The sequence below is a fragment of the Lagopus muta genome, chromosome 20 (assembly GCF_023343835.1).
Source record: "Lagopus muta isolate bLagMut1 chromosome 20, bLagMut1 primary, whole genome shotgun sequence".
NCBI lineage: Eukaryota > Metazoa > Chordata > Aves > Galliformes > Phasianidae > Lagopus > Lagopus muta.
Window position 1 is genome coordinate 5,034,764 of NC_064452.1, and position 15,437 is coordinate 5,050,200.

At 41.3% G+C, this 15,437-nt stretch overlaps 1 protein-coding gene and 1 long non-coding RNA gene across 2 annotated transcripts; both read left to right on the forward strand.

Moving 5' to 3' along the window:
* Positions 1-752: 752 nt before the first annotated feature.
* Positions 753-5,187, forward strand: LOC125702786 (uncharacterized). Its single transcript, XR_007380703.1, has 2 exons — positions 753-1,059; positions 1,357-5,187. It is a non-coding gene; the product is annotated as an uncharacterized LOC125702786 (long non-coding RNA).
* A 2,199-nt stretch (positions 5,188-7,386) lies between these two features.
* PSPH (phosphoserine phosphatase) lies at positions 7,387-12,066 on the forward strand. Its single transcript, XM_048966492.1, has 5 exons — positions 7,387-7,657; positions 8,230-8,364; positions 9,580-9,725; positions 10,520-10,668; positions 11,880-12,066. Exons 1-5 carry the CDS (start codon positions 7,437-7,439, stop codon positions 11,988-11,990), a joined length of 762 nt encoding a protein of 253 aa, XP_048822449.1. The 5' UTR covers positions 7,387-7,436; the 3' UTR covers positions 11,991-12,066.
* The last annotated feature ends 3,371 nt before the right edge of the window (positions 12,067-15,437 follow it).

Below are 15,437 nucleotides of genomic sequence, written 5' to 3' on the forward strand. Positions count from 1 at the left end.
AATTGTCCTTTGGAATCACTGGAGCTGCAACAAATTACACCGGTTTAGAATTGTTAACATGATATTTAAGTGAATTAAATCCAACAGTTCTGTTAAACTAAGCCAAGTAAAGGGAATATCCAGCATGAAATCCCAGTGGTGATTCTCACAAGTGAAATAACACACTGCTTATCTTAGCGGAAAGCAGTGTTCTGCCATCCTTATCAAGATCTGTTTTTATTTAACCTTATTTACACGAACAATTTCTAAACATACTGTGCTGCCACAATAAAACTAACGCAAAGGACCAAACACAACAGCAAACACATCACCAGTTTTCAGCAAAGGCGCTTGGCACCAGCGCGTCCTGACATGAGAACTTACTGATAGATGCTTACACTGACAAATGTTCATACGAGTGCTAAGAACATTTGAAAAGACATAAAGGAAGGCATGGGCAGAGAAGCACAGAAAGGGGGTATTGATTCAGTTCACGCTCATAAGATTGAGGAAAATAATGCCAGAATTGCAAAAGAGATCATGCATAGAAAGTGACCGGTGTATCCAGCGGTGCAGAACAATCTTTCCAGATGGGTAGCAGTCATAAGACTCCTATCACAAACAAATAAAAGCAGCTAAATCAGCACTCTGGCTTTCTTGACCTTGAAACAAGTGACTGGCTTCATACTTGTGGCTTGGCAGCGTCCTGTTTGCTAACTGGTGCCCACAGCCATGTTTGCAGAAAGCCCTTCTGCATGATGCCTGAGCAGACAGGCTGTGCAGTTTTTCTATTGCCTTTGACAACATTTTATCTGGGTAAACAAAACTGAGCCTTCTTACGAAGCAGATATGAATTTGCCTTCAAAACTCACGATGAATTTTGATTTCAGATTTCTTTGTGTAATAATGCATACTCTGATTTGCTGTCGATTAGAAGCTTAAATGCAATATTGCCATTTAATGCATCTTTCATCTGCAGCGAAAGCAAGCCGTATCCCACGCCTCTGATTGCACACCAAGAGAAACTCCTGACCGCCGCCTGGCAGAGCCCCTCCTCGCCTCTCATCCCTCGTCCTGGAGGTACGTGTGTTTGCTCACACCTGCCTCGCGTCGTGCCCAGCCTGGCAGCACTTCAGCTCCCCATCAGTCGCCCTGGCTGCTCCCTGCCAAGCCATGCCCACCCATGCTGGGAGCGCCCCGCGCTGGGCCCGAGCGGCTCCTCCCCCGACGCAGGCAAGGTTACACCTCTTCCCTACGCCTGTCAGCGAACAGCTGGACTTCTCTGGTTACATGTGTGCAACCATTTAAAAAAAACATCCAGGCCGGCTTACTCAGCAGATTATAAAGAGTGATTTACAAAATGCGGCTTTCTTCCAGATCAGCCCGTGCCGTTGCATTTATGTGACTGAAGGTCTCAGCTGATCCGTTCTTTTCTTGTGCAGCCAAGAGGTTTGCAGCAGCAGCAGCAGCAGCAGCCACGGCCAGTACCATACTGTAAGTCATTGGGCACATTTTTTTTCTCTCAGTTTGGAAGGGGTTGGCATTTGGTGTATTCAGTTCCATAGCACTTAACATATTTTTCTCGCACAGGCAATGAACTGTATCTCTTAGGCTGGGGCTGTGTGCTGCTCAGCAAGATGCAGCAGTGTGGTGCCTGCTTTATAGCAGCAGCATGAATGAATGATGCAATCATGCAGGGGGGAAGCATCATCATTTTGGCAGGAGAGGCAAGAGGAGATTGGAGAGCTGGGAGATGTCTATCAACATCCACCAGGTTCCTCCAGCCCTTTTCAGCAACCTTTTAAAATGTGCTTCAATAAATTTGTTGCTGGCATTGCTGTACAGATATCAGCGTGCAGCTGCTAACAATCCATCTCTTGACTTGCACAAAGGTTGCTGATACTACCTTTAAAATCTGAACATAAAACCTGGAAGTTAGAAGCAGCCTGGGTGAGTTTAAGGACTGAATGTTTCTATTTTCATATCAAAAACCACAGAAACTCCCAGTTTTGGATGGGTTGAACTTTTAAAGTACTTGCAGGAATACATAGCAACAATTTGCTTAAGTATAGCTAATGTGTTTTGATTTATAATCTCTCTTCTTAAGCTTTCAGAACACACTGCGAATATTGAGAATTAAACCTTAACATAACAAAGATGTATTTCCATTCTAATCCCATTTTACAGACATAGGACTAGCAACAATGAGGGACTAACAGCTTTGTTTAAACTGCTACCATGTAAGCTCTGCTGTGGATATTCTCATGAGCAGAATCATACCTGGGGTGGGAAAGGTCCTAAGAAAAGATTCAAGAACAAACTTCTCTGACTCCCATCCTCTAAGCAGCAGTTTCCTATCACTGCAATGGGAACAGTTTTATGTGGTTGCGTTTCTGTTAATTTCAGTGCATGTTCAATGAAACACTACTGGGCTTGAGAACGTATCTCACAGTGACTTTGTTCTCATCCAAACCAGTGAGACTGACTTCACTGGTGCCAGGAAAACAACTCTGGGCAAAGTGAGAACAAAATTGGTCGTCTTGTGCACCCGTAGCTGAAGTGCTCATGCTCACAGTTAAATGTGAAAGTGAATCAGAATCACAAACATTGCTTGCACACTGAGGATATTCCTGAATGATCCGTTTAAAAAGATATTTTAAGTAGTATTTCATCAAGATCTACTTAATGTTCCTTCTTTCCCATAGCAGTAGGTGTGAATATAATACAAAGTGCCAGTTGACAGCAACTCTGAAAGCTCACAGGTGGAGACGCACTGGATATGTTAAGATCTCATCAAATTCTCATCAAAATGCAGCTGCCACAGAACACACAGAGTTCTGGGTGTCACTGCAGGTTCCTTTTCCATTACAGCTAGCAGATACTGCAGATGTTCCAGCTTTTCACAGTGTGGCACATGCCCTTCTTTGACCCGTCAGCAAACAGAAAAGATTACAGTTGTTTTCCTTTAGCATGTGTTCTTACATAATTATTAGGCCTGCTTCTGTGACTCCACCCTCTCTGTTACGAAAGAGATCCTATTTCTTGTGGAAATGCCAGTTTTTTTCCAAGTGTTCTAATGCAGTCTGCAGGCACATAGATCTCATGGAAATGCCATTTTCCCTTTTGATTTCCTTTTTGTCCATTTGCTTCTCAACTTTCATCCTACCTCTTTCCCTTTGTCACTTTTCTTACACCTTCTCCAGCTTTTTCTTTGTCCATTGCTTTGTCTCTTTCCAATTTTCTTCCTTCATCTTTTCCCCACTATATTTCATTATCAAACCTGTTGAAATGTTTGCTGCATGGATACTTTTCCAGCATGGAAATAATAGAATAGAAATAGATTTCCTATTTGAAGTACAGTGGCTGAGCCTGCAGAGATTTTCTACCCACCTTTTTTCATACAGAGGCAGAACTCATAATTATCAGTTGTGGGAATTTCTTTCTTCTTACCATCTCATAAAAGCATTGATGCATCTAAGCAATCAGATGGTCCGTGTTTCAGAGTAACTGAATCTCTCCCATCCACAGAGGCCCATAACACTCTGGAATTAAAAACTGTTATTCCTTTACTAAATCCTTTAGAGATTTGCCCATGGAGAAGTTTTGCAGAACTTCAATTCTGTTTCCCCACATTTCCAGATGACACCTACCTGTAGATAAGAATCACAGAATATCTTGAGTTGGAGACCCACAAGGACCATCGAGTCCTGCTCCTGGCTCCATATAGGAACACCCAAAAATCAGACTCTTTTTGAGCTCCAGTGGCTCAGTGCTGTGACCACTGCCCTGGAAGCTTGTTGCAGTGCCTGACCACCCTCTCAGTGAAGAACCTCTTCCTGATAGCCAACATGAATTTTCCCTGTTGCAACTTCATTGGATGATTGAGCCCAACTCCTGACTTCACACAGGGCAACATGAGTTAAACCATTTAGCTAGGTGTCCAAACACTTGAACACCTAAAGGCTTGGGGCCAAGCCATGACCACTTCCCTGGCCACACGAGCTACTTTGTCTGTCCTTATTTCCCTTGCAAAGTTACCTGGTGCTGAATTCTAGGCAGTTTCCTGCTCAGTGCCATGGCAGGATGACCTGGTGAAAATTCTGAAAACAAAGAAAGGAGCAGACCCTCTTCTACCTGTACTTCCCTTACTCCTGTGGCCTGTTGCTCAATCATAACTAGCCTTGCCTTATGCTCTCATTTACATTTAGGCTTTGGAAAAAAAAATTCACAAGTCACTGAATTGGGTATGTTAGTGTTTGGAGTGGCGTTTGCTAACCTCTGGAGGTGATGGTCAGCCCTCGAGCTTTGCCGACCACAGCAGAAGCACTTTACTTCACTCCAAGCTAACAACCTTTAACTCCTAATATTTGTTTTTCTCACGAGCAAGACTCCCTGCAACAGCTGAAACTTCCCCAAATGTTCTCCAGTACTGTTGATCCAATACAAATTTCACCATTTTATAGTTGATCACAAGGTCTCCAACTTGTGTGATGATACATTTCCTACAAATGAGCCTGCGTTTTCTAGGACTCAATGCCTACCTTCAGTTGAACATAGAAGGATTCTGGCAAGTCATACACCAAGGCAGATCAGGAACTATTGCTCTGTTCTGCATTTCAAAAACACAATTCTTCCATTACAATTTGACATTTTTAGGCATTATAAACCATAGCCTGTAACTCTTCAGGAAGAATCATTGTGTAGAACAAAAAGAAGACAGAGTTAATTCCAGCCACAGTTTTGTGCATGTATCCATCGAAATGAGGCTCAAGCAGCGTTTTCATCATTGTAAGGAATATTTAAAGGAGAATTAAGTATGAGAAATGGGGTAGCAGGGAGAAGGAAAAGTTAATGTCTCCTCCTTCCTCCTCCCAGTGTGTCTAACTATAACATTTTTATCAGATTAAAATTGTGAAGACGTTTCCAAAAATACATTTCAAGTTCTCACCAAGGAATCACATAACAGTGCTGTCACCACGCAGCCATATTGCATCATACTATGGTAATGTTGCAGTGCAGCCTCAGGTTAGCATGAGGCAATGTGACTGCTTTGCATAATAAGGAATCAGTGTTGGAACAACATGACGCAAATGTCACACAACAGTGATGCAACAAGTTTGTCCAGTAGAGCAAATCCTGAAAATTGGCACCAAACCCATGGCTAAATTCTTTATAATTTCCAGTAAGCTGGAAAAAAAAAACACAAAACACTAATGACATGCTATTTAAAAAATGTTAGCGCACAAGTAGATGCAAATGGCTGCCAAGCCCTGCCCTGAAGTCAAAGCCCTCCTGCTCAGGAAATCAAAATCTTCCACTGAAAGCACAGAACTGTGCTGTGGAGTCAATGTCAAGCCAAGGCTAATGCAAAGTAAACTTGGAATTCACGTTTCACGTGTCCACCTGCTGCCAGGTCTTAGCTCAGAACCAGTCTCTGTCCAAGGGAACACGTGTCACTAAAGAGATTGCTTTCTCTTATGTCATGCTGATGGCCCGTAATAGTTTTTTTTTTTATATGTACAGTGCTATAAATGCAGCAAATAATTCTATAGTGAGTGAAGCTGTTAAGGCTAGGTCAGTCTTACAATATGTCTGTGCAGGGAACAGCTCCAATGCACCAAGAACAGAGACCTGTCCAACTATGGGCTGAGTGATATCTGCTCTCCAAATCTCACCCACACCTGCAAGACAAAGCAACGTTAAGGAAGAAACAGCATCACCTTGGCAGTCTTGTGCAAAAGCCACAAACCCATTTTGGTGATTAGAGCCATGTTCAGACCACAAAACTCAAGCATAGCCAGGAGACCCTTTTAAGCAGTGCTGTTTCATGGCTTTGCCTTTCATCTGTCACATGCCTTGCTGTCTTTTCTTTCTTTCTTTTCCATATTTAACACTGGTATCTACCTGGTAAACTGAGATTAACTTACAAATGTGGTTCTTAGTTCTACACAACAGGTTTCTCTCCTAAGATTCGGTTGCTTAATTATGCAGACTTTTATTTTACCTTTCAATGAGGGGTTGAGACAGCAGTTAGCTCGATTTGATCCCAGATTTCTAAACAGTAGTTAATGCATTGGTCCTTGGTTAAGCAGTGTGTTCCAATGTTGATTTGTGCACCTAAGAACTTAATAAAAATGAAACCTTTAGGAGTTAGCCCAGCAATAATAGTGCAGATTGAACAGCAGCTTTTAATCTGAACGCCCCAAAGCACCTGGACAACCACTTCTGCCTTATGGCAGGAAAAAGACCATCATCTACAACCAGGCCTAGTGGGAATAAAAGCAAAGGCTTCTATTTGCTGCTTTGACCGTTAGCTATTGAGCTGTGACCTCTCAGTAGGCACACAGAAGTCACTTCAGGAAACAGCACCGATGCTTACCATTGGTGGTCCCTAGATGACTCCTGGTGGTGAGCAACTTCAGCATGTTCAGCTCCCAGGCTCTTCCACAGCAAGATACGTAGCAACCGGTCCCCCATTTTCACTGGATATTCTTTGTGTGCAAAGATTGTTGGACAAATGGGAAAAAAATGTTGTGGAAATTTGTGGGTGTAAGAGCTCTCATCACGAAAACTTACACAATATATAGGAGGAAAATAAATTAGTTTGAGCAAGAATGAATCAATATGATATGCTGTTAAAGCTATTTCTCCTCTAACCCAGAAAAAAGAAAGCATCTGCCACCCAGGTCAATTATACATGAGTCTGGGAGATGCAAAGAGAGAATCAAACTGAACTTCAGCAAAAATGCGGACATGGGATAGATCGAAAGTTGTGTCTAAATGTACAGATTGGTAAATAGTCAGGTCCACACATGATCCCTTATGAAAGCATAAAGCACAAGATTGGAGGGTTGACTAAAAATATTCTGAATAACACCTTGAGCTTCTCATCTGCAGAAGTGCTCCACACCTTCAAGTGAACAGATGTAAAAAGGTAGAAAATAAATCTTTGTCAGGTTTTGTTATGGAAAAAGTTGTGGTTTGGGGTTTGGGAACTTCACTGAACCCCTTGAGGTATCACCACATTATATAAATAGAAAAGGATTGAAATCTTCATGATTTAGGGACTAGCACTCACTGATGTGCTTAAGGGGCAACTAATGTGATACAGCACTTGGGGGATCTGATGAGAAATCAAGATCTATTTGAGTAGCTGAGGCAAGAAGAGAGAATTTTGAGTCATGTACAGTAGTTGGCAATCTGATGGTTGAGCAAATGCCAAGTATTACAGCCTTGAACCCGTAATGAACATCAATGGGCTGAACCTGCTGAGAGCAAATCAGCAGCTGTCCACAGCTCCACAGCCCACCTATAACGTAAATTGAACATCAGTAGGCAGCAACAGCAGAGAGCAAATCAGCAGCCGAGCCAGACTTCCACCACTGCTCACACTTTGATAAAAGCTGGCTAGGAGGCTGTGCTCGACCCTTCTCGCCACCACCAGATCAGTCGCTCCAATGGCTCAAGACGGAGTCCTGTACTGCGACTCACAGAAAGAATGCATCTTATCTTCTTACAGTAAGAAGGTTCCTAAAAGGATGGCGTCCCTTCTGGAGATGAAAGAAATCTTCCGCAACGCTGACGCAGTGTGCTTTGATGTGGACAGTACAGTCATCAGGGAAGAAGGCATCGATGAGCTTGCCAAGTTCTGCGGAGTTGGAGATGCTGTTGCAGAGATGTACGTATATTTGCTGTTTACTTCACATGAGCAGTGGTAAAAAGTAAGCTTGGATGAGGTTGAGCATAATGAAATAACTCTATTTCTTTTAAATTCTGAAGCCACTCAACAAGATTATACTAAAATTTTCTGAAGTACATTTCTTTGACACACCAGCATGAGGTGTTAGAACCTTACTATGAGCAGGAGGAGAGGGGACAACTCCTTTCACCTCTTTGTGGCTGATGTTTCCACTGAAACTTGCAGCAAAAGTCCTGTTAATTTCAGAGACATCAGACAGCCTGCAGTTTAGGAACAGTGTTTCCAATGGTTCACATTGCACTCACAGAAAGAACCAGTTTTCCTTTGTGCCACTGGGTCTTACAAGAGCCTGATCTGTGCAGCTCTTCCACCAGTGATTACTACCAACCTTTTCAGTGTACCAATCTTGTCCTCTACAACATAGGCAGCATGGCGTAACTAGAACTAATGAGCTCTTAGCTTATTCCTTGACAGTGCTGTTAAATAAGTCCCTGGGAGAAGCCTCAACTCGTTAAGTGTCACTGATCTGCTGTGTTTGGATCTCAATTCAGGACCCGCAGAGCTATGGGTGGCACTGTGACATTCAAAGCAGCTTTAACAGCACGACTAGGACTCATACGGCCCTCCTATGAACAAGTGCAAAAGTTAATATCTGACAATCCACCTCAGCTAACACCAGGAATACGGTAAGAAAAAACTGGAATAGCCTAATGGATCAGTATTCTAAAAATGCATAGAATATATCAACAAAATTCCGTGACATTAGTGAGGCTTTAATGATTAAAAAAAAATCATGAAGGGCAAATACATACTTAAATATCATCATATATATATATAATACATACTTATATTCACCTTTGGGTTTAGAATAAACCTTAATTTATCTGGAAAGGTTTTTCTTGCTATTCAGATTGTTTCAAACAACTGAAATGTTTCCTTTACTATGAATTCTGGCCATAGCTGTAAATCTAAATTCTTTTTGGCACATACAGTAGGTTTAAGACAACACTGTGCTTGTATTTTCTCCTTAAAATGAAGCACATGCTCAGCTTTTTCTGTAGAAGGCATAGCTAGATGCAACCACAAAGGGAACATTGTTTCTGTGTTTAGAATCACATGATTTTCCTTTTCACTCCTTCCCTTTCTTCCTCCCTCTCTGGGTAGCCTCTTTTAAGCCTCCACTTTGCTTTCCAGTATTTAGCATTTCTCCTACTACTATCACTTCTACTGCTTACATCACTGTATGCTGATCTTCCTGCCTCTACAGCCAGCTTTTGTAAAACTTTTAATTGCCTGCCCTTAAGTCCCACTGACATGAATCATGTCTGAAAACTTCATTCTGTAATTCTGGTGCCTTCTATTACAGAGAGTATTTGGGCAAGCAGTTCTGAGTTAGACAATGTTTGCACTCTGCATACTTCTTAGCCCACTTCTGTGGGCATTTTTGTGCAGCGGTTTTATGTTCTCTACATTCTCTGCTCTTTTTCAGTACCAAAGATTTTTTTTTTCTTGCTAGTTTTATAATGAGCTTCAGAAAACAATGCGTGCTGGATCTGGTCTCATTTGTTCAGGGGAATAAACATGAACAATATGAAAGTGTAAAGGAAACATCTCTAGGCAGTGCTCGTTTCTGAGCAACTAAATACCTGTTTGCCTCTAGACAAGATGGTTTTGCTCAGCTCTTTTCCAGCACAAACTTGCAAAGAAAAGACGGAAAAACTTCTAGGAGCAGATTAGGATGGAGCTGGAAAGCAGCATACACCCTAAGTAAAGTGGATTAACAAAACATATGGATAGCCTTGTTTAGAAAAGATGCATTTTGGCTTTCTTCGTATCCCTTTACACACCTTACATACCAGCTGCTGCCTGGCTCTCACACTTGGTGACTTTCTTTCTTCCAGGGAGCTGGTGAACAGGCTTCATCAACGAGGGGTTCAGGTCTTCCTGGTCTCCGGGGGGTTTCAGAGCATCGTGGAGCACGTGGCCCTACAGCTGAACATTCCTACAGCAAATGTTTTTGCAAACAGGCTGAAGTTTTACTTTAATGGTGAGGTTCCCCTAACAGCTATTTTCTCTACTAATTAGTGCCATTTTTTTGTGTGTTCAAACTGTCAGATATTGTGCTACAGATATTGTCCAGACTAAATTGCCTTGTTACCAATCCAGCCAGCTCCAAGACTAAGTCTGTTTCCAAGTAGGAAAATCACAAGACTTCCCCCAAAAACACGAGTTTAAGTCACTTTTCAGATACATGAAATAGAGCAGTACTTTTAAACTGCAACTTGTGCCAAAGTTAAAAAGCATTACAGTTGCTGACAGCAGAATTTCATTCACTCTTTCAAGTTTAAAGAGCTTATTACACTTACCTGCTTTCCGAAGCAAACTTCACTTTCAGTGAGTTTGAGGTATGTATGGTGACCAACGAACTTAACTTCAGTGCAGCTGCTTTGGACTTTAAGCTAGTGTAATCAAGTAGAACTGTGGTTAATGTGGTTGGTTCTTACTTAGTGTTTTGTACACTGTTTATCCTTCATACTGGATGTGGCTTTTCAAATGTTTAGACCAGAAAGACTGGATTAGAGTGACTGGGAATGGATTTGACACACTACCATACAGGGCTTCTACTTTTGTCCTAGCATTTCTGCTCATAGCCCACTGAAGACTTAAGTAAAATACTGATTTTTATGCTTACCTTCTGATTACTTCTTCGGAATGCTGATTGTGAAGCTTACAGGACTGCATGTAATTAGCTGCATTCTGAAGAAAACACCACAGGCATTTATCTTTCTGCACTGACATGAAAGTATGCTATGTGTCTCACTCGTTCTTCTACTGTTCTAGGAGAATATGCAGGATTTGATGAAACACAACCAACAGCTGAATCAGGGGGAAAAGGAAAGGTTATCACTCATCTGAAAGAACAGTTCCACTTTAAGAAAGTAGTTATGATTGGAGATGGAGCTACAGACATGGAAGCCTGTCCTCCAGCTGTAAGTATTTAAAAACTGCAGCTTAAATTCCTCATAGGACTTCAAGGAAGAGCTGCAGCACTTCAGGGATCTGTGTAGGCACTTTCCTCTAGAAAAGCTGCGTTGTCTGGTTTCTCTCATCTGAAAACTCAGTAAATGTTCCACTCCCTAAGCCAGGGTGCTGGCTTTGTCCAAGAGAACTGCATAAAGCCTAGCAACTTGTTGCAAATCAAGCTGATGGCATGTCTGCCTTTCCCACCTACACTGCCAGTGTTTGCCTCCACACAGGGCCCTGTACAGAGGTTCAATCACTGTCAAGATTCCACTTCTGAACGCTAATAAATGGTGCTAAGTATGAAGATCTGACACAGATCTGATGCACAATTTACTTGATACCAGCCTAGCAACAGGGTTCACCTCACTGCAAAGTGATGATACCTTTGAAGATAGCCCTATCTCTCAGGGATGGAATAAGTAACTAGAAAAACAGCTTTTATAAGTGGTCATTTCAGAGACGAGAGATCCTAATGGTGTCACATCTCAGGCACCCTTCTCTACAAAAAAATACCCCAGTGCCCCTGGTTGGCCAGTGTTAGGGACAGATATCCCTGTGCACAGGAACAAACTCCGAGAGCCACTGCTGATGTGACTGATGGCAGCAGGTCCCTTACCATTAAGTATGTGTGTGATCAAAGGAGCTTATTAATTGCTTAATATTTTCTACCTGAATGCAAAAAAAGCAGCAGTGGAAATTTTAAACATTATTTTCACTGCAGTTGGTTTTCTAAAATCTAGAAAGATGACTGTTCGTGGTTAATGATTGAAATCATGGTTAATGTTTACTTTTGGTATCTATGAAATGAGGTAAACAGAGTTAAGATAAACAGAATAGGGATAACTGTGAGGTGCTGCATGCATGTTCAGTGTTAACTCATTCTTGAATAGCAAGGCTCTATGTTGCATCACAGCCACATCAGATTTTCAGCACAAATCTCAGATCTGGACAACCTGGAAGTTACTGTTGCTGCTGGAACAAAACTCTAATAATCAAAGTGGCATGAAATTAGCTGTTAATGAAGGTCCTGTTCTTAAATATAGAAATGAATAGGGGAAGAGGTGGGGAAGAACACTAATTTTAAAATACAATCTTATAAACAAATTTAATTGCTGAAATGCTTCATACCTTAAGCAGGACTGCAATAATGTATGTGCCCATTCTTTGTGTTTTGAAGGACTGCTTCATTGGATTTGGAGGAAATGTAATCAGAAAGCAAGTAAAGGAGAAAGCCAAATGGTACATTACTCATTTTGATGAACTGCTAAAGGAACTGGAAGAACGATAAATTATACAGTAGAATAATATATTTAACAGCTGTAAGACATCTATAAAATGCAATTAAACATATATTTGTTTGCAAAGTTGTGTTCTGTTTTTTCTTATGATTCTGAGGGTTGGGTACTTCTCTTACATGAAATGCCTGGTGCAAATGCTCATCAAATCATTTGGAATGAAAATATAAAGATCTTTTGAAAACATCTTCCCCAAAGTGGAAAGGTCAGCTGATTATTCACTCAGAAGTGAAGACCCAAGGTAAGTATCAATAAGTTAATAACACTTTAATGGACTGGCCCCTGGTTAATGTCATGTACCTGCTGCTGCAAAACCACTGGAGCAAATACCTCTATCTCATTGGGGTAGCAAAAGAAAAATGAGGTGGCCATCAACAGAAGTTTGTCTAATCAACAATATCACCTAAGAGGTAAATAGTTTCCATTCCAAAGAATCTCCAAACTAGGTTAAACAGTGAACATTCAGTAGTATTTCCTACCTATAGAACGTTGACTTCATTAAAATATGGTTACAGGAGAACCTGAGGTGCAGTCTGTTACCCAACATCATTGTTACTCAACCTATGGAGCCTAAAAGACATGAGATGCATGCAAATTCAAGGTATACGCAATATTCATCAGTATCCCAGAAGCATATTTTAAGGCAATTGATGCTTCACCTACCTCATTAAAACACTTACCAGCCAACTCTGAAATGGTAGTTTTGTCAGATGGTAACACTGTTTACTTAAGAGTTTTATTTATTTAACAATCTCTTCTCTGTCAACCTATAACTGGATGGAAGCTGACTCACCTATCTTTACAAAATGTCTACTGATTAAGAAAACAGTGGGAAACTTACCTGGTCTCTTTTTTTGCCTCAAGTGTGGATCAACCACCCTCAAACTGTTTGTGCCAGAAGTCTAACCTGTTCTAAACAAGTATTTCTCTGAGGTTTCAGCTAATGAATCCTTGTTTCTTAAGAGTGTCTTCTATTGCTACAGTGCCTGATCCAAGTGAGACCTTATGCAGAACTCACTTGATAAATGGTGCTTTTTTTGTCAGCAAATCCCTGGTATCTCTTGTGTGTCCTTTTAACCAGCACTGCTGACACACGATAGTACTTTTATTTCCCTGACTTATAAGGATCTCATCTGAGATAATGCAAAAAGCTTGACTAATGACAAAGTGAAAGATATGTCTTCCACTTCCATCCACATAATAACGTCGCAGGACAAAGATGGGCTGATATGACATAACTTGTCCTGGGGACAAAACTCTCTATGCAAGCTCATATGTTCTGCGTGCTTACAAATAAACCTGAAACTGAACATCAGTCTGAATGCTGTAACTCTTAGGTTCACCTCTTCCAACCCACCAAACACTGCATAGATTGGAAGATTAAAAAGTGACATGCTTACCTTCCAGAGCCTCACACTGTCTCCACAAGATAACCACTACTGGCTTGCACAACTTGCACAAAATTTTCTTAATTTAATATGATTAAATCAAGGTGAAGCGATCCTGTCCATATTTAAGCACCATCAGCAATTAAAAGCAATTAAATGTTTTGCCCATTTTGCTGTATCATCAGAAAAGATAGATGGGGAAAGGGGAGAAATAGAGGCATGGATAGTGATGAGTGACAGCTCTCAGCAATGCCATCTCAAGCTTTGGGCAAAAAGCAGAGGCAGTAACTTACAAACAGTATTTCAACACTAGGAAAGCAGAATGATTAAAAAAAAAAAAGTCAATCAGAAACAAATAGATACAGTTATACTGTATATTTCTATATAGTTTAATATATCTCCACAAAAGACAAGACAGCCCATAAGTGGCAGGCTGCTCACCAGAACTCTTCTGGGAGTATTAAGCATAATCTCTTTTAAATTCTCCCTAGGAAGAATCTCAGCCAGCTCCAAGGGCAGCCCATGTACAATCCTGCCTTTGTTTAGGCAAGAGTGCATGGGCAGAACAAGTGTAAACCCCGTCTGCTCTTATTCAGCTCATTTCTGTACAACTGTACAGTTATGAAGCAAAGAAGTGCTTCTGTTTGTTGCAGTTTTCCATTGAATTACAGACACCTAGCTACATGGCTATAGTTAGAGATCCTACAAACATTGTGACATGCTTCCACTGTATGTCATTCCACTAACGCCACAGGCAGCAGACGGCGGTACGTGGGGCTTTGTGCCACAGAGATGTTAACATTCACAACAGTACCTCCTGCCAGTGACTGCTATGGAAACACAGCATTATGCCAATGATTTCACAAGAGCTCTTTAGGTCTGACTGTTTAGAAAAACGTAACACCCCCTCCAGTGGGCCAGCAGCAGGCCCTACCTCCTAGAGCAGGAGGCACCGGAAGGATCGGTTAGTTCAGTGAGCAGCTTTTGTTTGTAAAATACTGCAAAACTAAAACAAAAATAAGAGAGAATAAAGCAGCACGAGGCTACTTTCAATATTACAACCAAGCTACTGGTTTACTTGAACATAACCCATCACAGTAGAGCTGGAGAGTAGCATAGGTTATGAGGCAGATAACCATTTTGTCTTCAAGTAGGTCTCCTGACTAAGAGCTATGGGGAAGTATGCTGCTTCATATAAAATGCTTTATTTCTACGTGATTATTCATGAGACAGAGTTGCTTTTAGTTCTACCTTCAATTTCCATGAGGGAACTTTTGAAGAAGGACAATCTGTCATCTTTCTAGGAAGACTACAGGACCACTAAAACTTCAGTTTGTGTCTTCATCACAGTGCTATGGCTGGATCAGAAATTAGCAATTACCAGAAACTGTCACAGGCATTATTTCCTGCTGTCCAACCACTGGAAAGCGACTTCAGTTATGCATTCTGCTAAGGAACGCTGGTATTCTGTGAGCCAAAAGAAGAAAGCAAAGTGGGCCATGACACTAAGAGGGAGAAATCACAATAATGTTCACAACAGGAGAAAGCCAACCTCAAAAAAGGCTCAGGCAACGGTAAGGAAAGACTGTCATCATCACTTAGCATGCTAAGGTTTATGAGTTTACCTCACATAGTTATCCTTAACTAAAGTAGCAGGAAGCCGTGCCTCTCCAGTGATGGACACAGCATGAGTTTGCAGCACAGGATGACAACACGCTCATTTATAACGTGTGACAACACTACCAAGCATTCTGATCTTAGGTAACACAGAGGCAGGAGGCTTGTGCCATGTGCAGAACGTCCCGTTATTCCTTACAGATTTGACTCATGCAAAACTTAATGGGCCTTAAAATAACAAGAGTTATGCCCAACTATATTTAATTCCTACTGTTCCTGGCTGAAGGTGAGAAATGTGGATTGCAACAGAATCCACAAAATCCTTTAACTCCAAAAACGTATAAATGTAAAAAATAAATCCTTTTTCTGTCACCAAGACGGTTGGTTATGAGGGTTAGATTACCTGGTGAGCCCTCTAGGAACAAGAAGAAAAGA